This window comes from Streptopelia decaocto (genome assembly GCF_964273445.1).
Source record: "Streptopelia decaocto genome assembly, chromosome: 18".
Classification (NCBI taxonomy): Eukaryota; Metazoa; Chordata; class Aves; order Columbiformes; family Columbidae; genus Streptopelia; species Streptopelia decaocto.
Genome location: NC_138673.1, coordinates 7,605,377 through 7,629,147, shown reverse-complemented (window position 1 = coordinate 7,629,147; position 23,771 = coordinate 7,605,377). Strand labels below are relative to the sequence as shown.

Below are 23,771 nucleotides of genomic sequence, written 5' to 3'. Positions count from 1 at the left end.
TTCCCCTGCAGAACAGCCCCGGGAGCCGCCGGCAGCAGCCCCGGCACGGTCCCTACAGACCTTGGTCAGGCTCCTCCGCTCTCCCAGCCTGGTTGCCCATCTTCGGTCACTCCCCCGGCTCTTCCCCGGGCTCCTCTAGGACCCCGGCGCCCCTCTCATGCTCTGTGTCAGCGGCGGACCTGCCTCGATCTGCTCCCAACGTCTACGTTACAGGCAACTTAAAGGGAAAACAAAAAAGAATTAAAATAATCAGCTCCTTCCTAGTTCCTGGCACCAGGAACAGGGCCTGCTGCTCATGCTGAAGCAGCTGTGGCTCTCCCTCCTACCTCATTACAATATTATGCACTGAAGGCCGGGCTGTGCAGTTAATTAGCTGCCTGACTGCTGGAATAAAAGGAGGGGGAGCGAGAGAGGCAGAGAAAGAGCTCGCTCGCTGGCAGAGAAAGGAGGAGTGACCCAGCGAGCAGTGCGGGCCACCCAGGGGCTGCAGCCGCAAACTGCAGGCGGCTCCGAGAAAGGCGCTGATTTATTTTACCGAGCCCCGCTGAAGCCTGGAACCAAGATCCACCACAGACAAGAACTCAGCTGGGAAACTTGAGCAGGGCTTTAGTGCCCCAAAGCAGCCCTGGCTGCAGGGAGGTGAATGGCCAGGGGGCTGTTTCTAGGCCATACACCAGTAAAATTCAAAACAAACTACTGAAATGTGAACAGAGCGAAGAACAGCAGGAGCATCATCAGAGAAGACAAGAGTAATCAAACGCCTCCAAAATTCATTTTGCTCCTAATTCACAACACTATCCCCCACCCCAGATCAGCCAACAGCTGATCTTTCAAAGAAAGAAACCGAGATGCTCCTCACTAATGGAGTCATGATGTACATGGGAAAGAATATTGAATTACTCCAGTGAAGCTTCCATTACATGGACAATTAACAGAAATCATCTACTTAAAGTCTTTGTTTTAACAAGAGGGTTAAAAATAAATTCAGAAATAACCAATGTGTCCCAGGCTCAAAACAGATTGAAAAGAAAACATACAGAAATCTATCTAGCTAGTTATGAATCCATTGTTTCAAATTTACAAATCTGGAAATCATTCCATAACATAGAAAGATTTTTGCTAATATTTTGGTATAATAGAGTGAGCTAATTGTCAATCTTAAATTGTTCATTGTTCTTGCTTTGACGCTTTATGGATGAAGTTCCAAGTTTTCATACAGCTGTCTATATTTGGATGACATTAAATAAAACTCCTGTCTACTTCTGTCTTAGAACATGCAAAATACAAAATGCTTTAATGAATAAGCCATAGAAGTTCCAAAAAAAGGATTGCAGAGTGCATTTTTCTAAAAGTCATCTTATGGCCTCTTATGTCTTGCATCTTAGTAGGATGGGTTCTCAGCTTCCCCTTCTCAAAGGTACAGATATAAATGTCCACCAAATGTTGGTGAAATGTATCTCCAAGACAAAGAGATTTTCTTCTATTATAAAGAGTGACTTCTGCTTTTCTTCACCAGGATTCACCAGAGGGATAGCATTAGCCAGGATAATCTCTTGGGTTGTTAAATCCCAACACTGAACATTTATTATTTCAACACCTGCTTTCTATTTGAGTAACACAAAAGGGAATAGTGTAATAGGGTCCCAGTACAGTATAAGGTGCAAGACTGGAGTAATTATAAAATGTAATCACCAAGTAAGAGCAAAAACACCTGAAACATGAGCACTGTAGAGGAGTCATGACAGGAAGAACCAATCTGTTAAGTTTGACAGTGGCACAAAACTTAAGTCAGAACATTCTAACACCATGACACAGAGAATGATGTCAGATGAAAGACTTGTAGCCCAAGCCCACAGTGAAAGGCAAGGCATGAATTTTAAAATGCAGCTAGCCTCTGCAGAAGTCACGGATAAGAGACGTTTATGGAGCTTGCAGCTCAAATTCCTCCTTAGTAATAAAGGTATAAAAATAAATGAATGAACCATTTTATCTCTATAAAGTAGATTAGCTGGTTTCCTCCTAGGTTTGAAGGCTGACTCATCCTTCTGCACTATCCACTTGAAGGATTGCCAATAAAACCCCACAAACACCTTTTTTCTATGTAGTGAAAACAGGAATTAATTACTCAAGGTGTGACATACATAATTCTTTCAAGCCACTAGTCAAATGACAGGACTTATTTGCCAGGCATAGCCTTTCCTCAGATCTTGCTCTCACAACAGCACATTAATTAGCATAACTTCTAAAAATTCAAATTGTAATCCATGCTCTGGAGTGTGAAGGTGCCATCAAATTATCCCAGACTTCCAGTGGCCAGATGACTGACAATCCCTTCAGAAGGCTGAGGCCTAACAAAGAGATGCTGAACAGGATCTAGGGGTTGGACCTTCTGACAAAGACTGAACTAAATGGAATGGGCCCTAGGGGCAGGCACTGACTCTCAATACCAGTGTCACGCTATCATCATGCTCTACTTTTTCCATTAATGCAAAAGACTTTATAAGCACTAAACACATATGTAGGAAGGAAAAGAAATCTACAGGGATGTGTGTATCATGGACAGTAGTGGACTCCAAAGGATTAGGCATATAGCATCTTTGTTGAAACCCAGAAGAAAGAGCAAATATATTTTTAACCACATTAAAAACTAAATTTTGGTTGTGATGTTAATTGGTGAGGTCATAGTTAAGTTCATGGCACAGAAGTGCAGCCTTCCAGGAACCCATCTGAGATGTAGCTGTCAATCCCTTCCTGTTACTTTACAGTATAAAAACCTAATGTAAGCCAAAAGCTGCTGAAAAAAACACAACCTGGGGAAAAAGAAAAGTCACACAAGGAATGCCAAGCCCTCTCCTGATATGCATACTTGTTGGACCAGACCAGCGCTGCGTTCCTTTCTTTCGCTCTCTCCCATTCTCTAAGTGCAAACACAATGGCACTCTGCCAAGGTATTTTGGCTGTGATACATGTAGGCCTAGGGAATTTGTGTTAAGGATCATTTTCTCTTCAAACCAGCTGAAGGAAAGCTGATCATTGACCTAGGACAGGTAGTTGACACAACATTGTGTTGACTTTGCTGAACAACTTCACTAAAGAAGCCTGAAAAATAAATGAAAACAAACAGATTATAGATTTGTACTATTCTTGGACCATCCAAGCATGCTCCCCTTCCTGTTTAGGCATCCCTAGCAGGGCTTTTGTGATCATCAGTTTGCTTACAGCTGTAATGGATCTTCCCTATATGTGCTGGCCTGAGCCAATTAACTGTCAGCAATTTAATGAGTCAAGTCATTACAGCCTGAGATTTAGCATTTCAGTAGCCCTACCACACACTGAATCCTCTTAACTGGCTCAAGTCCCAGGGTGGTAAACACGTGCCAACAAAGTCATTCTCAGGGGAATATACAACAGAGAAAATGGTGTCTAATTTAGATTGTTTTAACAAGAAGTTGCATGCAAAATCTTAGCATGTGTTAATGGAGATCCACTGCAATAAATGTAAATTGTGTAGTAGGTTAGGATAGCAACAAAAGTGAAAAATGTACATACTGCAGACAGTGTTGTCAGCAGAATTTAATTCTTACTGTTTAATAATGCACGATGACTGCAGGCAGCCTGTGAATGCCTCTCAAAGAAACTGTAACCCTTAACAGGATCAGGTATCAGAAATCCCAACAGACAGTCACTAAAATGCATTGCTCCCCCTCTAGTCCCAGCTACAGTAGAAGGTTCATACAATTAGAAGAATATGAAAAATTAACATGGCAAACAAACATCATAGAGTAACTTTTTCAGCAAAAGCATCAGAAGTGACCAGATTCACATTTGCACCAATATGTTACAACCAAGCATGCAGATACATACAAGTGTATGCAGATGTCAATACGCATATCCAGCTACATGTAGAGCTATAGATATGCATATATTTCTACATTGTTTTGCATGCTAAATTCCTGCAGCATTTCTTGCCTATTTGAATGACATCTTGACAAAGCAAAGTGTTTTAGTCTTCCTTTCCGTTTTATATCAGATCCAGAGCAAGAATCTCTTTCTTCATATGAAAGAATAATTACGTGAGAGCTGCGTCTTGTACCTGGAAGGGCAGCAAAACTCAACTAGCTTTCCAGATGAAGTTTTAAAGCACATTTATTGTTCCTGGGAAAGCCCAGATGAGATCAGTCATTTGGTTTCTAGTGAAGTCTTGTGGAACAGAACGCACCAATCTCATTAGTGTCTCTCTGCTTGTCTCTATCTTTCAGAAGAAAAATGAGACAGTAATGAGACTGAATGCAAAGTGTAGCAACCTTTCTACAATCCTACAGTAGTCCTTTGATGTGACAGATCACGAAAAGCAGGGCCTGTCAAAAACTGATGAATGGGAGACTAAAAGGACCCCAAGGTCAGCAGAGAGCTGTCCTTCAAAAGAAACCACTTTCCTTTTTCCTGTTCTAATCGGGGTGCATTAGCATCTTATGAAGAATTAAACTGTCAATTAGATTTTTGCAAGTATTTTTTTGAAGAAGGGTTTTATTAGAAAGATGTTTTTCTTGAGTTTTCTGATTATGTGAAGGATGCTTCTGGTCTGGATTAGCTTCCCATTAACTTAAACAGTTACCCCAAATCAGAAAGTGACAAACGCTTGCCAAGCAGAGAAGTTAGCTGGAAGACAGGCAGAAAATTCAATAGATTATGAAATCTAATATGAATATCACTCTCAGAGAGGAATCTTGAAGTGACAATTCTAAAAACAGGCAGGAAGCTCCAAAATCTGTAGTGTGCCACATTTTCAGTTTTGTTTGGAAACCATATCTGAGGAGTGATAAGGTTATTTGCTTGCAAACCTCTAAGGATCAGAATCTGAAAAACATCACTGATTTCCTATAATCCTGAACCTTAGGGAGAGGACAGTCCTAGCTTTTCATGAAGATACACCTTTCTCTAAATATTTTAAAATAATTTGTTTACTATATGGCTTCATAGATTGGATAGCTTTACAAGTCCAAGCATTAAAATAAGCATTTTTCAAGATTAGTGACCTCTTCCTCGTGTTTTGCAACATTTCCACCTCTTCATCTGTTGAAACATTAAAAGCCATGCTCTTAAGTTTGGTCTTATCATAAAACCAAATTGCTACTTCAAGACTGTACATGGAAGGACATAACACTGTTGATAAGGAAGCTGAATCCAAGACATTTATTTCTCCCTCCATGCCATTTCCCATTACTTGGGATTTCAAAACCGCCAAGTACTTACAAAGCCAAACCTCACAGCATAGAACTTCCAGCCAGAATCCATCTCCAGTTCCATTAGCTCAGCTCCATTCAACAAGAATAGAGACATGAGATTGGCCTCATCTCCCTTCAAGTCACTTCTGATTTACTTCATTAGCTTCCAAAAAGGTGGACAGGGTAGTTATGACAGCAAAAGGTTAGAATGAGTAACCTGAACTCCACCAAGGGCAGCATACAAACAAGTCTATTTGAACAGGCAATCTTGATGTCAATTATTTATTATCTGCAGCACTTGGAACACATACTATTGCCCAAGGTCAACACACAAATGTCAAACAGTCACACCCAAAGAAGAAAGATATCTAAGTTTTTTTCTTGCTGTTATTTCTATACCTTGTTTCTTTTAATTTCTCTTACACAATACCATAATACCAAGTAACACCAGAGCGTAGCTGGAACTAATATAATTGCATTAAAATAATGAAATTGCTCACTTGAATAACAGAAAAAGCAAGACCAATCTAAAAACGCACAAACAAGGCAGGACGGGGGGAAGACATGATGTCTGCAGTGAAGACATGAAAGGAAAATACAGAACTGATGAAACCAAAGAAAGTAGTTTCAAAAAATGTCAAGATTTATACAGTTGGCCATGTACACAAACATCTGCATTTCCCAGCTACAGGAACATTCTTACTTGGATTAGCTCCACAGTCAGCGTTGCAGTGTGGTCTTGATCAGAATCAGAAACCAATGGGGATGTCATTTCAATAAAATATAGCAGCTGAAACAATGTTCTCTCCTTTTCTACTTCATGTTCCCAGGAACATGTTGTGCCTTCTGTCACATCTGATTTTTAATTTTCATCTTAGCAACAACATACTGTATTATAATATGCCATTGGTATTTTTTCATGGTGTGGCAATCTAAAAGCAGCATTCAGCTTAGTAACCTTGCTCACTAACATCTAGCACCTTTCAGTGGCCATGACAGTGACACATTCTCAGAATATAACTAGACTTCCAAGCACCCTTTTGGACTATGGAACCACTGTGAAAATTAAGATATGTAAGATATAGGTCTTTTTGTATACATACCTATAGATAGCTCCTATAAGACCTGGGACAGTTCTTGCTAGGTAAACAGGAATTTTAGAGGGGTAGCACACAATATTAGTGTTTATCTACACGATAAACATAACTCGACACTTGAACTCTTTTTCACCTAGCACTAATATTCTCATTCATACTTCTACCAATGTTGATGCAAAGCAATATATGAGGTCAGATCTAATGATGTAATTTAAATAGGCAAACCAATATCCAGATGTAATTTGATCTCCATAAGCCATTTTAGCCTGTGTATTTAGTCATCACCATAAATCTTATCCCTCCCCCAATCCCAGCTATTATACATGCATGCAGAAGGGGGCTCTCTGTTCCAGTGCTGGTATTTTTGCATCTGACATACGTATTCCATTCTGGACTCCCTGCAGTGCTGTTTCCTTGGCTGCATTCCCAGGATCCTATGCTGCATCATCTGTACAGGTCCTCTTTTCCCCTCATTACTCCTCCCAAGTGTCTTTTGCCAGCATCATGCCTCTTTATTGGCTGGTGAATCTCAAATGCCTTTGGATACAACTAGTCACTATGAAATTTGCGGATTTACACACCAATCAACTGCAGAACAGGACCTCTTTATGGGTTACTGCAAAGCATTTATGCTGTTACAAGATGCATTATTTTCTTTTTGATGAGGGGGAAGTATGTAAGACTTTTTTTCTCCCCAGAAATCCCTTTCTGGTTAGTAACATTGTTCTGTTACACTGCCAAACCCTGCCGAGGCTGTGACAAATAGGGAGGTCATGGTCAAATTTAATAAGATCTCACATTCCTTGGAAATGCCACCAGGGAGCAGACAAAAGCAAGCGTTTGCTGAGCTCCTGGGGGAAAGCAGAGCGTTTGCACACAAGCCCTTGGTATGCAGATGGTGTCGCTACCTTTAGAAACCGGCTTAGATTTGAAGCCAATGTGAATAAGCTGCTGGGGCTAAGGCTGAGGGAGCGAGCATGCCACAACGTAGCTTAGGAGCACAAGCTGTACACGAAGATGCTGTGGCCAGCTCTTTGTTCTCGCGTCTCTGCCGCGTCCCAAGAAGAGCAGGGTAACAGCTCTGCTCATTCAAAGCGAGGAGAAGGGAGAATGCTATTGATATATGGTAAAGATTTTCAAAGGAAGTTGAGATGTGCTGTAAGGACGGGGCCGGGCCGGCAGCGCCACCGCGAGGCCTCTCGGGGCCGGGCAGCCTCAAACACCAACAGCTCCGGGAAACCCCCCGCTTCCCCCTTTAAACTTTAGATTAGCGACTCATGGGGGTGTATGATGCAGTCTGCAAGGCACAGTAGGTCTCGTCCTATATGCTGTATATTATAAAAGTTATAGCTGCAGTACAAGTGGGAGATAAGGAAAACTCAGGATCTTGGTAAACCAAGTGACACTTGCTGCACATTTCCTACAAAGCAGACCATCTTCCAGAATCTTTGTATCTACCTGTGCTGGGCTTCAGTCGACTCTCAGCAAGTTCGGAAATTGCTCCTGTTGTAATGGTCTTCTTCAGCCTAGAGACTCCAGCAGCCGCAGCCACCCCTGGTTTGGTCAGCATGTCATCACTGCTTGCCCTTTTCAGCTGCAATGCACAGATTTTGTGAGCAACCAGAAGATAAAGACCTTGCATATTCCTATCAAGTAGTTCAAAGTGCAAGGTTCTTGGAAGAAAAGGCACACTTCCATAAAGTAACCCAATGGAAATACTGTTTTAACAACTGTACTAATTTTATTTTTGTATTTGTTTTGCATTCTAGGTATTTGCAAAGTGGGTTAAGAGAATACAGTTTCAACAGTTAAGAATGAAAGTGGGGATGAGCATTCAAAATTTGCAAATAATTGAAAGGCAGGGAGAAAACAATTCACAAGAGCAGACTACTGGCAAATCTAGCTTCTCAGATCTTGCTCTGCACAGCAGTCATCATAGTTCCCCACTGGTTTACATTTGGCCAGGCATTTGGGACTGTGCAGATAAATGCCAGTTGTAGAGCCTGACACACCAAGCAGGTCAAAGCATCAAATAACTGGCCCTTAATATGTTCACACAGCACCTTCAGGATGGACAAGGGATCAGACCCAGCCAGCCTGGGTTTAGGAGGGGCAGGTCCTGTCTGACCAACCTGATCTCCTTTTATGATCAGGTGACTCACCTGGTAGATGAGGGGAAAGCTGTAGATTTGGTCTATCTGGACTTCAGCAAAGCCTTTGACACTGTCTCTCACAATATACTCCTGCAAAAGCTGGTAGCCCATGGCTTGGACAAGTGCACTCTCTGCTGGGTTAAGAACTGGCTGGAGGGCCAGGCCCAGAGAGTGCTGGTGAATGGGGCTGCATCCAGATGGCGGCCAGTCACTAGTGGTGTCCCCCAGGGGTCAGTGTTGGGTCCAGTCCTGTTGAATATCTTTATTGATGATTTAGATGAGGGGACTGAGACCATCATCAGCAAATTTGCTGATGACACCAGGTTGGGAGGGAGTGTCAACCTGCTGGAAGGCAGGAGGGCTCTGCAGAGGGATCTGGATAGACTGGAAAAATGGGCCGATTCCAATGGGATGAAGTTCAAGGCCAAGTGCTGGATCCTGCGCTTTGGCCACAACAACCCCCTGCAGCGCTCCAGGCTGGGCACAGAGTGGCTGGAGAGCAGTCAGGCAGAAAGGGACCTGGGGCTACTAATTGACAGGAAGCTCAACAGGAGCCAACAGTGTGCCCAGGTGGCCAAGAAGGCCAACGGTATCCTGTCCTGTATCCAAAAGAGTGTGGTCAGCAGGACAAGGGCGGTGATCCTTCCCCTGTACTCTGCATTGGGGAGGCCACACCTGAGGTATTGTGTTCAGCTCTGGGCCCCTCAGTTCAGGAAAGAGATTGAAGTGCTGGAGCGGGTCCAGAGAAGAGGAACAAGGCTGGTGACGGGACTTGAAGACAAGAGCTATGGGGAGAGGCTGAGGGAGCTGGGGTTGTTTAGTCTGGAGAAGAGGAGGCTTAGAGGTGAGCTCAGCACTCTCTAGAACTACCTGAAGGGAAGTTATAGCCAGGTGGGGATTGGTCTCTTCTCCCAGGCAGTCAGCAATAGGACAAGGGGGCACGGGCTTAAACTCTGCCAGGGGAAATTTAGGCTGGATATTAGAAAAATTCTTTGCAGAGAGAGTGGTCAGGCATTGGAATGGCTGCCCAGGGAGGTGCTGGACTCACCGTCCCTGGAGGTTTTTAAACTGAGACTGGACATGGCACTTAGTGCCACGATCTAGTAAATGCACTGGAGCTGGATCAAGGGTTGGACTTGATGATCTCTGAGGTCTTTTCCAACCCAGTCGATTCTGTGAAAGTGTAACGTTCCAGGACTAAATCGAAGCTTTAACCTAGAACAAGGCTACAAAGCTTGCATAGTCCTGACTGGTTAGTACCTTGCTGAGCCGAGATTCAAAGGCAAGTGAAGTTGAGGACTTTGATGTCTTCATTCCTGTTGAGGTGGTAGAAAGTGATTTTCCTCTGTCAATGCCATGACTCCCTTGCTTTGCTATCGCACTCCAAGGCCTCGCAGTGCTCTTCATTTTTTTTTTCTCAAAACCTCTGTTTACAGAACCTAAAAAAGTAAAAATATTTATACATGTAAGTATACAAACACACAAAAATATAAACTGTCTTTATATCATCTGAAAGAGAGCAGAGATATTTGGTGTCAGTTTAAAGAGCTCAAAAGGCCATGCTAAACTTTATTCGCTCTCTTAGACACATCAAAACTCAACCTAGAGGATCCCTCAGAGCATGCTCCAGCCACTTATATTTTCAGAATGACTGGTAACATTGAACACCACAGAAGGCACACTGACTTTTGTTGGTACTGTCTATGTTGGAGATCTTCATCAGCCACAGCAGAACATCTGTGAATGCTGAAGCACAATGAAAGAATAACTGAGAAAACTGAAGTCCACAGCAACTGAAGACAACCTTCGGTTAAAAAGAAAACTACTTCTCTTACTGTTAGATCCAGCATCTTCAACTGAAATAGTACTCACTTCAGAAAGTCACATGAGAAGCAAGTTTCCTCAGCTGCATGGAAAACACAATATCTTTAACTTAGGGTTTTCTGGAGAAGTAGCAGTGGATGTTGACATGGTGATAAAAAAATGTTTCACAACACCAAGATTTAGAAAACATGGTAAAAATATCAACTTCCTTGCAAACAAAAACCACATCCACTAGTCCTCAGAGATAAGCTTATGCAAGAGAGAAATCCTGCCAGGAATCAGCAAATAGATTAAGTCCTTTTTTTGGATATATCTGAATAAATTTAATTTGCCAGCAAGAAAAACTAGTCTGTTTCTCTGGGTAGACTGTTGCCAATTAAACAGCTAGCTCAGCTCTTGCAGATCTGAAGCCATACATTTTCATCAACCATTGCTCAATCCAAACCAGGAACAGAATAACATCATTAGTTGTATTAAAAAAAAAAAAAAAAAAAGAAAAAAGTCCCACCAGTCTCAGTTGGGAGTGGGAGGTGGGGGAGATTGCCTGGTATCACCTCCTCTCCCCCACTTCAGTATGAACAATATTTTTCTTCTACAGCTTCATTTTCTAAAAAGTCACAGGATGTATTATAGCTGCATATCAGTCCTGTGTAGGCAGAGGCTAACTTGCTTCTTGTCTGTTAAACAGGTAACCAAAAGATTGATGAAGACACCAGCCCAGTGTCTCAGCCAGGAGCACGTGCCCACAGCAAGCACACGCTGTTTATCCCATAGGAGTCCAGCTGGGCCAGCATGAATGTGGACAACAACCCTTTGGGACAGAGGCCAAACCAATTTATTCCCGGCTGTCAGTAGAAGGGATTAGGTCACATTTTGTGTCTCATAATTTGCTTTATACTTTACCTTGCATTCACAAATAATAACACTCAATGAACTCATGGAAAACAAGTCTGTCTGGGGCCAAGTCATATGCAACACAAACAGCACCTTCCAGGTGCCATGAGGGTCTATTTAAGGAGTGTTTTGCAGCACAGAGGCAGAGGGGAATGTCAAGTGCTCTGCTGCTGTCTTACAGAGAACAAAGCCAGCAAGTGACATCTATTTATCCTTGGTGCGTCTTGCAGAGAGGGCTCTCTGTTTTCTCCACAGCTCTAACCTGTCAGCTCCTAAATAAATAAAAGAGTAGTTATTATTACTAAGTACAGTCATTACTCCATTAAAATTCTTAACACATACAGTGTGAAGCCATCAACTGATCTCATTAGAGGAAAAAGCAGAGTAGTCTTTGATGATTATGTTGATCACTTGGCTCCTTTCTTTAAAGCACTGATAGATAGGTAAGCTCTATTACAATATATAATAATGTCAAGCATTCCCACAATTCGTGATCTACCTTAGCAAGCTCTGGTGCTTTACATTATTTAATTAGCTATTTTTTAATGAGCAATACCCTTCACTGTATTTATATGAGTGAACAAGCAACTACACATATGCAAACTACCTTCCTGATTAGAACGCCAAATTATGCAGATTTTGGGTTTTGTAGATCCTGTAGTTGCACAGACATTTTGCTTTAGTAGACCCTCTGCATTTCTTCATAACTGTATCTCATACTTTCCTGCCTTAAGCTGTACAGATGCTTTGATATCCTAAAGAATTTAATTGCGAGTCATTCATGGTATTTTGAAGTTGCAGTAGCATGATAGGCTCATTAGACCATGATGTTAGAAGTAAAAGAATGAGTTACTAAAAAAAAAAAAAAATCCAAACAAAAACCTGCAACTCAAGAAATCCATCCAGTAGCCTGAGGCAAACTGGCTGTTTCATGTAATGACAGTGATTTATGCACCATGTGGATTTAATAATATTTTACTACACCAAGCAGATGAAACTAAAATTGAAAACAGTATATTTGAATTTATTAGGGCTTATTAGTTTTTCTGTGTATTCATATGAGAACCAGCATTTGTAAAAGGTAGAGGTATGGCTTCTTACATATTTGTCTAACCTGAATCTGCACTGTAGATAAGGATTTCAGTCTCTGAACTGAGATCCCAATACTTTCCACACACCTTACATGTACTTCAAAGAACAAAACCAGGTTGCACACATCTTAAGCTCTTTTCATTCCTAGGTAGCTGACACATTTGAGTTATCAGAAGTACTGCCTGAAGAGAAGCAGTCAAGAAACCTAGCAGTTAGACTATTAAGTAAAGAAAAACTGTTAGCCTATCTGCAGAAATGAAGTTACATAGGAAAATCCCTGCTGGGGGTCTAGAAATATTAATTACCTGTACCTCATATAATTTACACAAGGTAGGTTTTGGTGCTCATGTCTAGCTACTCACTCAACAGGACCATCAAATTAAAGTAGTCATTCAAGTTGCTTTGGGAGAATGAACAAAAAAAGAATTATGAAACTCATTACTAGATCTAGAGAGTAAGGTACCAGACAGCAAGTTCACTGAGACCTGTGAGTGCCCAGCATTTCTGAAAAATGAGGTCAGAATTACCAACTTTGCAAATAAGACTCTCAAAGGACAGAAGTCTGACTTTGGTGGGTTAAAAACCACAGTCCCCAGTGCCATTTTCATGTAATTCAGTTACTTTTATTACATCAAAAGGTCAGACTATTCTAGACCCTTTATTACACATTCTCATGAAATCAAAGCACAATTCTCTTCTGGGTTTTTTAGCATGTAAAATTTGCATCATGCTTATACTATTTCCTTCTAACCTAATCAATCTTTGCTATTTTCAGACAAACTATCAACCAGAACATAGAAATATCTAATGAGTTCAGTAAACTGTAAAGCATTTTCTAAAGGCATGTAGGAAGTTATATGGCAGGATAGCCAGCTAGGCTAAAATAGAATTATTTTCTGCCTTTCACATCAATTAACTTTAAACAATGATTTTTAGGCTTGACAGATGCTTCCATGACTCATCTTGATTTCTCAGCTGGTATTAGGAATCTAGCCAGGGAAGCTGACAGTTCAATATAGTAATTGATAACGTGAAGATAGATGGCACAGGTTAAAAATCTATTTGGAAATAAGACCAGGCTAACAATTAAAAACTGTTTACTCCCTATTGGTCATCTTTTGCAGCTTTCCTTGGGCATCTGCTCCTTTCAGCTCAGTATGTAGTATTTTTGTATCTAACACATCCATCCACTCTTTCGTCTAGTTTCTATTACTTTATTTTTTTAGTGCCTTTGAGGCTCAGTGCAACCTTCCTCCATTTCTCCACCAAATGAAGACTCTTGCTGGATTTTTGCTGGTATAAAGCTTGGCTTCCATTAGAATTGGATTAAAGGCCTACCCCCCAAAAAAAATCAAATCACAAGCCAGACCATCTTCTTCCACCCAAACACAACTACAGTGAGCAGCGGTTTCCTTTGGTCTGCCTCAGACTTTCTTTCCAGTCTCATTTGCAGCTGAATTTTCATGTTTTGCTGGTACAGTACTAGGAGACAAGACACCACTTGGAAGTTTTCAAGTCCAGACTGCAAGCTACAGCAGGGCAAACTCTGCTGGTTTTATGCATGCCTCAAGCAAAGGTGGTTTTAGTATTATTACTATTTTGTAACTTTAAAGTGTGGAGAAAACTGTACTATAATAAGAAAGCTAGGCAGTTATAGCATCCAGCTGCTTTTGCAAGGAGTTAGAAGTGCTGATAGTTTTTAGATATAAAACACATACACAGAAGTCACAAACATGCCCAAGGTCACCCAACCAATCACTGGGAAAACACAAAACAAAATACCAGTCCCAGGATTTAACCATCAGTGGCTCCGATATAGCTTAAGAGTCACATCTTCAAAATCTTCATTGTGCTAAGCTTGCATCCTCATACGAAAATTACTCTTCTGCTTTTCAGTTCGCTTTGCTTTTTGTTGTTGTTTAGTTTAATTGCTCTGCTGTAGGACTCTTAAAAAAAGCATCAGAAGCGCATTTTCAATATGGCATCAGATGAGAATTTTCTTTACAGGGCACATGGTTCCCTTCCTCTACAATACAAGTAACCACTGCAGAGCCAGTTCCTTCCTTCCCTTGGTGGTATCAAATGGAACCAGACAGTGGAAACCCCCTTGTATCTCTCAAAGACACAGTTACCTTACCTGTGGTTACAGTGGTAAGAGACAGTCTCATTTTTATGTTAAGATGTTTTTTTGCTTATTTCCTCAGTGTGTTTTCCATAATTCTCTAAAATGTATATTTATTAAGAGTATATACACACACAGAAAGGTTACATGGATGTGTAAAATACATCAGAATGGCCTAGGTGAGGACAGTTCCGGTCAGCCACAAATGACAGGTTTCTGGCCACCAACTCAGCTTCCCAAACCATTCCAACAAGACTGCCAGAGTCCAGGTCAGCAACTGCAGAACTCCATGTATCAGCATCACTCAAAATAAAAGCCCCTTCCCACAGCAACCATTAGGGTAATTGATGACTTTTCCAGGCATGGACAGATGAGAGTAAGCGCAAAAACTTCTGCCCACCCTCCTCCGCAGAAGTTCTCCCTGGAGTTTTGGATTTATCAAACTTTTATTCTTGGTTAGATCGCATTTAAAAATGGCAGAAGTCACAACAAAATCCTCATGTGTGCATATGAACAAAGGATTTATTTAGCTGCATTTCTCTTGTCCTTGTTCCACAATACTGGCCATTTTTAAGACAGGAACAAAATACAAATAACTTTGCTACTTCTCTAGCTAAAACACCCAGAACTGTCATCCAGCACAGTGACTGATGCTTAGAAATCAGGCCAAAGCTGTACTTTGAAACATCTGGGAACATGCTCCTCCTTTAATTTAAATGCTGCTGTTTGCACATGGATATTCAATCTCCTCCTCCTCCTTTCTCACACTGATTATCTAACCAGCCACTTCTCAGAAGACAAACTACGCTACCTCCCAGTGACCCCAATCTTAGAACATGGGCATAAGGAAACAAAAATCCCAACCTAGCTGTAATTTTCTGCCCTCTAGCCATCCAGAAGGACAGTGGCAGCTACCCGTGGGATAGCATGATGCCTGCAGAAGGTGTGAAGCACAACTGTGTCCTGGCAATCAGTCAACAGCCCACCGAGCTTCTCTGGTCTAGGCAGATGTGTTGTCTTGGTAAGGCTGAAAGGACTAAATGAGCTACTATTCCAAGGTAGCTACTGCTCATTAATCCAGGTTCTTTGAACTACTGTCCCAGTGAATACAGCACAAAGCAAGTGACACATACAGTTAATACCTCACATTCTTCCAACCCGCAAGGAGGAAGAAAAGAAGGTCTCATTTTAGATAGAGCAAGAGTGATATAATTGCTAAAGAAATTAAGAATAATTAAAGTGGTTTGCCTGATGATTACCTGTCATTACATTTTTCTGTAGCATAGTGGGTAGATACTTCTACAAGAAGGAAGGAACAATCATGTTATTTGGAACAGCAGAGATGCACAGCATGTGGCTACATGGCAATCCTGACTGGTACATGCACACAGACAGGCAGGTTCTCCATCCTCTCAAAGCACAGGTTCCCCATCCTCAGCTCCAGCACAGATTCATTGTACTACCTCAGCCATGTAATCTTTCTATGCCTTCATTTTTTCATTTATAAAAATGGGATCAGAATTGTTCACTAAATAGCATATTTATGAAGATACAGACATTCACGTGCCTTGGAAAGGAATCCCCCCCCCAAAAAAAAAGTAAAAGTGAAATAAATCAACATCTGCCACACAGCACACAAATGAGCAGCCCCATGGATTGCACATGCTGGGATGTTTCCCTGACTCCCATTTTCCATCCATCACAATACAGAGAAAGAGAGATCTGGAAGCTATCCCTTAAGGAGATATTTATCCTCTAATTAAAGTGCAGAATAGACCACTTATTGAAGTTAATAAATTGGGAAATTCTGAACGTTTATATGAGTGACAGCATGAATTTTTAACAGAAAGGGTCTTTGCAAAGACAAGCACAGAACTCCAAAACTGCAGGAGAAACTAGAGGACTTCTGCATTTTAAAAATATTCATACCGAACAGGAACAGAAGAGATTTAGGTAACAGCATCAACAGTGTACAACTGTGACTTTGGGGACCTCTTATGGACTGAAAGACCCACCTTGGTCAGCTACATAATGAAATTAAATTGGTTTAAAACTGAACTGGAAAGGGAAGGAGTAGTATTTATATCTGTGCATGTCAGGATGAGGTATTCTTGCATTAGCTGTGAAATGGTGCAGAAAAAAGAACACTATTTCAGCAAATCAAATACTCTCTCTCCTGCTGAGGCTACATGGGCAGAGAACAGTTTATATTTTAGAAAGGGTGGAAGAGGAACATGCAAAACTGTGCCTTTTGGAGGTGAAAACAAAAAGGATTAGTAGGGAATATCTAGAAGAACTTCAACCATGTACAAGAGAAAGGGGTAGAGAATCCCTGTTTTCAAACCAGTTCTACCAGTAATCCTTTACTGCTACACATACAGGATTTAATTAACATCTCTACAACTTCACCATATTACATGCTATATAAATGCTATTATTACTATTGTTATTATGATCAAGCTTCAGTCCACAGTACAATTTTAAGGACAATGTAAAACTGTGACAATTAAAGGGGACTGCAGAGAACGCGAACAGCCCTTTCTGTAGTGCCGTAAGAGGGTGCTGGTCTGGTGTACTCCCCAATGCTTTCACTGATCCCCTGCAGAGATGTTCACTGCCAAACCTATTTGCTCAGCAGCTTGTTCCTTTCTCGACTGGACTATGTGAACATACAGTAGCAGATGAAAGTCAGCTCACGCTCCTGCTTCATTTACTGTTGGAGCACAACCTTGAATTGGTAGAGAAGCAGAAACAGGCGCAGAAACAGCTTCAACCCTTCTGCCACTAAAATATATGAAGCTGAGCAGAAGAAAAATACAGTAGCCAGCTCTTACAGGCTCACATGGCAGGATTTTTTTTTTGCTGTCATAATGGCTTTTAGACCACCCCCAGCTCATTTTCAGCTAATGCAAAATCATTTGCACCATGCAATTTTGTTTAAAGCAGTTTAGTCTTAGAGGAAGATACTAAGAAAAAAAGTGGTGTTGAGCGAACCAGATCCATTCACTCTAAGCACACATTACTAATCCTAGAACCCTTCTAGAGATAACACAGTTCCCACCTTAAAAAAATAAAAGATTTAAAAATACTTACAGTAAAAGCTTGTCCGTTTTTCTGCATTAAAAAGAAAACTGTCTCCCACTAGCTTCTGACAGCATGTGCAAGCCAGACTGAAAATTCAGGGCTTGAGTGCTTCCCCAAGAGGAAAACCACATTGCAGTGAGACACAGAGAGCTGCTTGAGAAATGATTCACATACGGAAGCAAGCTGGCTTCACCAGCGCTTTGGCATTCAGCACACACACACACACATATATGCACACTTGCTTATTCAGGGGAATGAGAAATAGTATATTTTCATCAAAGCAAGGAGGATTTATGCAAGAAAGCCATTTGTATCTCACCTTCCAAACACCAAGATGCTTCAATCTGTAAAGCAGATGAAGAGTTTCTTTCTGTATCCCATCATCCCCGAGAGCAGAAATGGACACTGGGCAGAGAGCGTAAGCTCCAGACCAGTCTGCAAGACCCAATCAAGTAAAAACTTGCAGTGCATACAATGTAGGAAGGGCAAGGAGGTGGCCACAGAAAGAAGGCGTTTTTCAGACAAAACCACAGAAGCAGCTTCCAGAAGCTTTTATATTCCATGCTAATAATCTCTCCCCCAGAGTGCCAGAAGTCAGAGCCAGGACACCTCATGACATTGCCCTTGCCTCCATCATTGCTTCAAAAAAGTGGAGAAGTATGTGCATGCAAGGAAGGAAGATACATTAAGACATGGGCTTTTACACAAGTAGTAACTAGAATCAGTCCTGAGTGACTTCTCCTGGACTGTCCAAGAAGTGTCAATCTGGTCTTTATTTAGAAGAGAGCAAATAAGGGACAGGAGTAAGCAATGCTCAGAAACATTCCTCTTTCTTAAGCTTTCTAAAGATAATTTAGAGAGTTTGAAAACAGGAAGGAAAGGGCTAGAGGTCTAAACAGAGCTAAAGCAGGCAAAAATAGTATCAAGTTAAAGCAAACAGAGGGGATGCAGAGAGAAAGCAAATGCATATTCAAATGGCAAACACAGCAACCTAAGGTGTTTAGACCTGGGCTTTTTGTTCAACTCCATGGAGATATAGGGCTGTTCGCTCTGATCTGTCTGACCAACAACATTCAGACTGTGACTTAGGTACCCAGCAGAGGGACTGCAAGTCACTCCCTCTGCTTTGATTACGCACCACTGTCAAAAACTGAGCAGATACCGCTGAAAAGTACTGACTCAGAAGCAAACGACTGCAGGTTCATGAACTCAAACACAAGGAACATCAGTTGCACACACCTTGCTGCAAAGCTTCTTTGCCTGAGGAAAACAAACACGCTTTTTGGACGCAGCACAGCATCACATTGCCATTGCTGGTGAGTTGGTATAGGCTCAGTGGGAGAGCAGCCTCGGCAGCTCAGGAGGTTTTCCTGCCCTTCAGCCAAGAGAAATAAAGAACTGAAATGAGGGGAGTGAAGAGAGATGATGAGCTACTATATTTCATTCGCAAACATATTTTTAGCTTTGATAAATATAACTTCAGCAAAGCCTAAAAATGAAAATGTTGGGACATAAGGAGACAGTCAGAACATTTACATGCTTCAGCTTTGGTAGACAGGCTGGAACAGTGGCATACAATTTCCCCAAACCCAACAAGACTAGACAGCACATTTGTTTATTTAGAGGTTTTTCTGGTAGCACTTATTGCTAGAATTATCTGATCTCTTTACTTAGACCAAAGAATTAATCAGCGCAAAACCTTCTGAATTGAAAAATTGCCTGTTTAATGAACAAAGTGCTCAGAATCAGACACCTAAAATGAGCTGACCATGGTCGTAAAGCAACCCTGTGGCCTGTCCAGGGCCTTAACCATAATTACTTTCACACAGCCAGGATGAGAAAACAATTTCAAGTACCAGCATAAACTTTTTAAAGAATCTGCCAAGTTCTCACCCAGCTGCTAAATTCAGTTGACAGACGAAATAACAGTGAGCATATTGCTTGCATGCTGCTCAATCCACCAGCTCCCACAACTCTGCAACACAACAGGAGAGAATAAGACCAAACCCCACTCATCAATATCCTTTAAAAATACTGCATTTGAGGAGTTCAAATGCTTTATGTTGCAATCTGCAGTGCCTGTGCAATTTTACAATATGGATGGCACACAACTTAATGAAGTGGGTAAAGGGCAGAATTTCTAGTGGCATCACTTCTTTTGAGAAGCAAACACAAAGACAGTGGGGGGGGGGGGAAAGACTCACAAGGAAGAAAATTCAAAATACTTTGCATTTACAGATATTTATCCTATATTTAACTGGGTTTGTGCATGCTACAATCTCAATTACAGAGGAGAGAAATTCCATAAACAAGGTTATTATGCGAATAACAACGTCTTTTTAAAGCAAGTCTCTAATTCAGTTACAAGGCTGGAACACTACTGTCTGGAGTTATAAAACCAAAAGTAATTACAAGGGAAAGTCTGCACCAGACGGTGGGTATAAGTGGAGTCAGGTCATGGCTTCAGGACAGCCTTTACTATGCACTTTCTTCCTTTTTGTACATAACTGATACAAACTTCTTTATTTTCTCAGTTCCACTACAGATGTCAGGAAGTTGAAGCAGCTAGTGGACGTTTGCAGAATGAATCATGGGGCACCACTTTTCATTTTGACAAAAACAACCGCTCTTCAGTTAACAAGATGATGCTGATCAAATGGGTGGATATAAAGAGTGAACTCCTGCAACTGCTGCCAAAAAGGCTCTGTCAGTGCAACAAAGCCATGTGTCCTGACTTGGAGAACCCAGATTTTTCTCCCTGTTCTTAAAATATTATTATACAGTTTCATGTTCCACTTATACCTGAGAAGCTCAGCTTGTGGCATGGCCACTAGCTTTGACCTGCAACTAGAGATAATATTTGTTGCTGGAAGAGACTAGAATCATGAAGTTTGGAAAAAAGGCAGATGCATTTTATGGAACACAGAGTGCTATAAGAAACAAGAAAAACAGCTTCCTCTGGTGCCTATTGCCAAAATCCAGAAGACCAGACAACAACTTGAAAATTTCCAAGGGAACAGCCACTAAGTAAGTCAAAAATAGAATTAGGAAAGTGCCTGTTTCAAAAGTAAGAGTCTGTAAGAAGCGCCAACATTTTTCAGCATTTCTGTCATTTCCAACTAGACCACTGAAGAGTTAACAGATATCTACCAAAGAAAAAAAGCCAACCCACAGAAAAAGGCAAAACAAGGAAGGAAATCCATGTGGTGAAGGAATATTCTTTGTATTTCATATATTTAAAATAAAAGTCTCTGATCACTTTTGCACACACTTCATTTTTCTTTATTTTTCTCCGCACTTTTCTTAGACATCAGAGACATACATTGCAACAAACCAATGACAGCTTTACTGCAGTCACCTTTCTATTCCAAATGCAGATAAATTTAAATTTGTAAAGAAGGCAATACTCAGTGGTCTTCCCTGAAAGAGGAAGACAGGATTTTCAGTGTTCTTTTTTACTTAACTGATTCTTTTTTTTTTTAATTTTAATCACTAAATGAAAGACTTCAGGAAAAGGGAATATCTCCATTCTTTATTATCCCTCACAATTTTCTGCTATACAGCTTACATTGTGGTATTCATTAACAATTAATAGAGAATTACCATATTCAGGTAGCACAGTTTTTACTCCCTACGCAGGCAAAATACTGCACAACCCTACTTGCTCCCTTTGCTTATTGTCTGAGAGAGATCACATGCTGGAAAACCTTGCATTTTAACACCTAACGGGAAAGGAATTACAACAGGTATCCATTAGAAACACTAAGGAGCCTTGAACAAAAACCCATTTCATTAATTTTTTGCTGATCACTGACAACAGAGAGCTGTGCAGAAAAATTAAGGACTGGAGAAGATGTGTGCTGGAGGCTGTCTTAGAATTAAAAAGCCCCAATGGGATGGTGGAGGAATACCCCACTGCTTTGAACTTTTTGGGGCGTTTCAGGGTGATGCAAATAAAAGACCTGAGTTGTCAGCTTTGTTTCAGAGGGATTTGCACTGAAACTGCTGACAGCCCCCAAATGGAAGCAGAACCGCAGGGTTTGCCTAGATGAAGAGAGTGCATCACAGGGAGCCCAGCAGCAACAAAAACTAGGACAAATTAACAGAAAAGCGATGAAGCATGAGGAGTTTAAGTCCCAGGAGACGAATGAGCCCTCTAATGTAGATCAGGTTGTCAAAAAATAAAACTATTGGTAAGGTTTGATTCCCCGTATAGCAATATCTTACAGTCTCCATCTTGTTCTTACTCTGATTCTTTTACAGATTATTTGAACAGAATCAGCTAATCGTTGCAGTAGCTTAATGACTCAATTATTTTACAGGTAGGGAAACAAAGGTACCTAAATTACTGACAAAATATCACGAGCTAGTAAGGACCTACAGTGCCCATTGACTTTAGCTCACATAAGTCAGGAGTTTCGCAAAAGACATGCATATTGTTATACCTAGACACCCCAAATCAGAGCATCAAAGCTTGGCTTTGGTGACATCAAATTAGCAAAAATGGGAGAATCTAAATTAAAGTTCAGCAATTCCTTGCTTCCAGGCAGCTTGTATGAATGAACATGTTTGCTGCTGCTGCTTAAACTTTTAAATCAACTTGGCACACTTGAGAAATTGAACCATGCAGCTGAAATTTGAATCATAGAATCACATGAAAAATGAGGAATACATTATTTTTTCCTCTTTAATATTGTCTCTGATCTCATTCAAACCGTGAAAACGACAGCCTAAGCATTTTGTCCTGTGGTATCTCAGGGAGCTGGAAACCTTCTACCAGCAAGAAACTCTTCCAGCAGTTGCCATGGTGACACTGGTAATAGATATTTAAAGGCAGCTCACTCATAATCACATTTATTAGATATCAGGAGGCTTTAGTAAGAGACACAAAAAGCTTGAAACCAGGGAACCAACCAGGCTTACTGACGGTATAAGCGCACAAGAAATTTATGGAGAGAGATCTGCTTATACCACCATTTAGCTGGACACAAAGGACTCCTTCTGCTCAAATCTAAAACGGCACTGAAGCTTGCAGAATAAACTATTTTTAGTTAGTGATTTAAAAATTGGTTCTGAAAGCCTCATTTCAATAGTGGTAGCTCTATAAAGCCTTTCAGAGCAGTCATTGCCAGAAGTAGAATAAAAAGCTGTGCTACAGCTCATGCCACATTAGAACTGGGCTGCTGGAAATTCCCTGGCCTTCTGGCATCACCTGAGGGGGCTCCTCCTAATAGACAAACATGGGTAGCAGCTTTAGATAATGTCACCCTCCGCAATCACCCCAATGGCCTCACATCAGGAAACCGATGAGCCCCATTCCTGCAACGCAGCCACAAACCCAGCTCGCAAGGGACCTTTTCTCCCCATCTGGAGGGTTGGGTGGCCTAAGTAGTAGTGTCATACTGCTTTTTAAATGTTATTATGCAGTGAGGGAACTAGAATCTGGCTAACGTTCACTGACTTGAGGAGATATCTTTGGTTATATAAATGTTAAATCACATATTTCTTTAGGTTCTAGCCTGTAGCTTTCCAGTTACAGAATGTAACAAAGAGAATCTGCAAAATCAGATCTCTAGGTATGAGACCAATTCACCAAGTTGGCTAAGCCTATGTAACAGTCATCAAATTGAGATTTCCTTTCTCTTTTTGCTACATATTTCCATGACAACTTTCCCTCTGTATCAACTTCTTTATATTGGAAAGGTCTCTTGAAAGAGAAACCAGGCTTCTATAGCAACAGCTAAAATCCCTTGGAGATAATGATGTCTGAGAGTTTACACAGATCTTTTTTTAGACCATGAGTTACAACACAAGTGCATTTCAAATTGCATAGGTGAAAACAAAAGCATGTGTGATATTAGGGAAATTATGAAGAGGGGAAGGAATAACTTGCTGAAGTGGGACAAACACAAAGAAATGACCTTACTTTCAAAAAGGACATGCACTTTGAGATATAAAACGTTAAATATCAAAGACAGGATCAAACAATCATCTTGAAAACCCACATCCTGTGTCTTCTAAGTTACCAAACGGTCACAAGGAACAAGTCTGCTGATCCTAAAAGGAGACATTATTGAAATATCTCTCTGCAGTCTACCTTACATTGACCTAAAGAAAAAAAACAAGTCAGTAAGTCAGGATGCCTTTTCAGTTTTAACTCCCATGTACCTGCCATCTAGCTACCATATAACCTTTTTTCAGTACTTTAGTTGTTTGCCATCATAGTGCCAGTATTCCACAACATGGAAAGACTTGCTACCTCAGAAGAAAAAAAAAGAAC

The 23,771-nt window shown here is 41.0% G+C and overlaps 1 protein-coding gene across 4 annotated transcripts in view; it reads right to left on the bottom strand.

Moving 5' to 3' along the window:
* SPECC1 (sperm antigen with calponin homology and coiled-coil domains 1) overlaps positions 1 to 17,925 on the bottom strand; it is a 71,889-nt gene extending 53,964 nt beyond the window's left edge. For 3 of the 4 annotated variants that reach the window (XM_082068862.1, XM_082068864.1, XM_082068865.1), the window contains exons 1-3: positions 17,811 to 17,925; positions 9,736 to 9,914; positions 7,781 to 7,916 (exon numbers count right to left, since the gene is read on the bottom strand). In XM_082068862.1, the coding sequence (XP_081924988.1) occupies positions 7,781 to 7,916; positions 9,736 to 9,882 (283 nt within the window). In that variant the 5' untranslated portion in view covers positions 9,883 to 9,914; positions 17,811 to 17,925. Of the gene's footprint in view, positions 1 to 7,780; positions 7,917 to 9,735; positions 9,915 to 17,500; positions 17,559 to 17,810 lie in introns of those variants that run through there. The other variant, XM_082068863.1, reaches the window with a different exon arrangement.
* Positions 17,926 to 23,771: the final 5,846 nt, after the last annotated feature.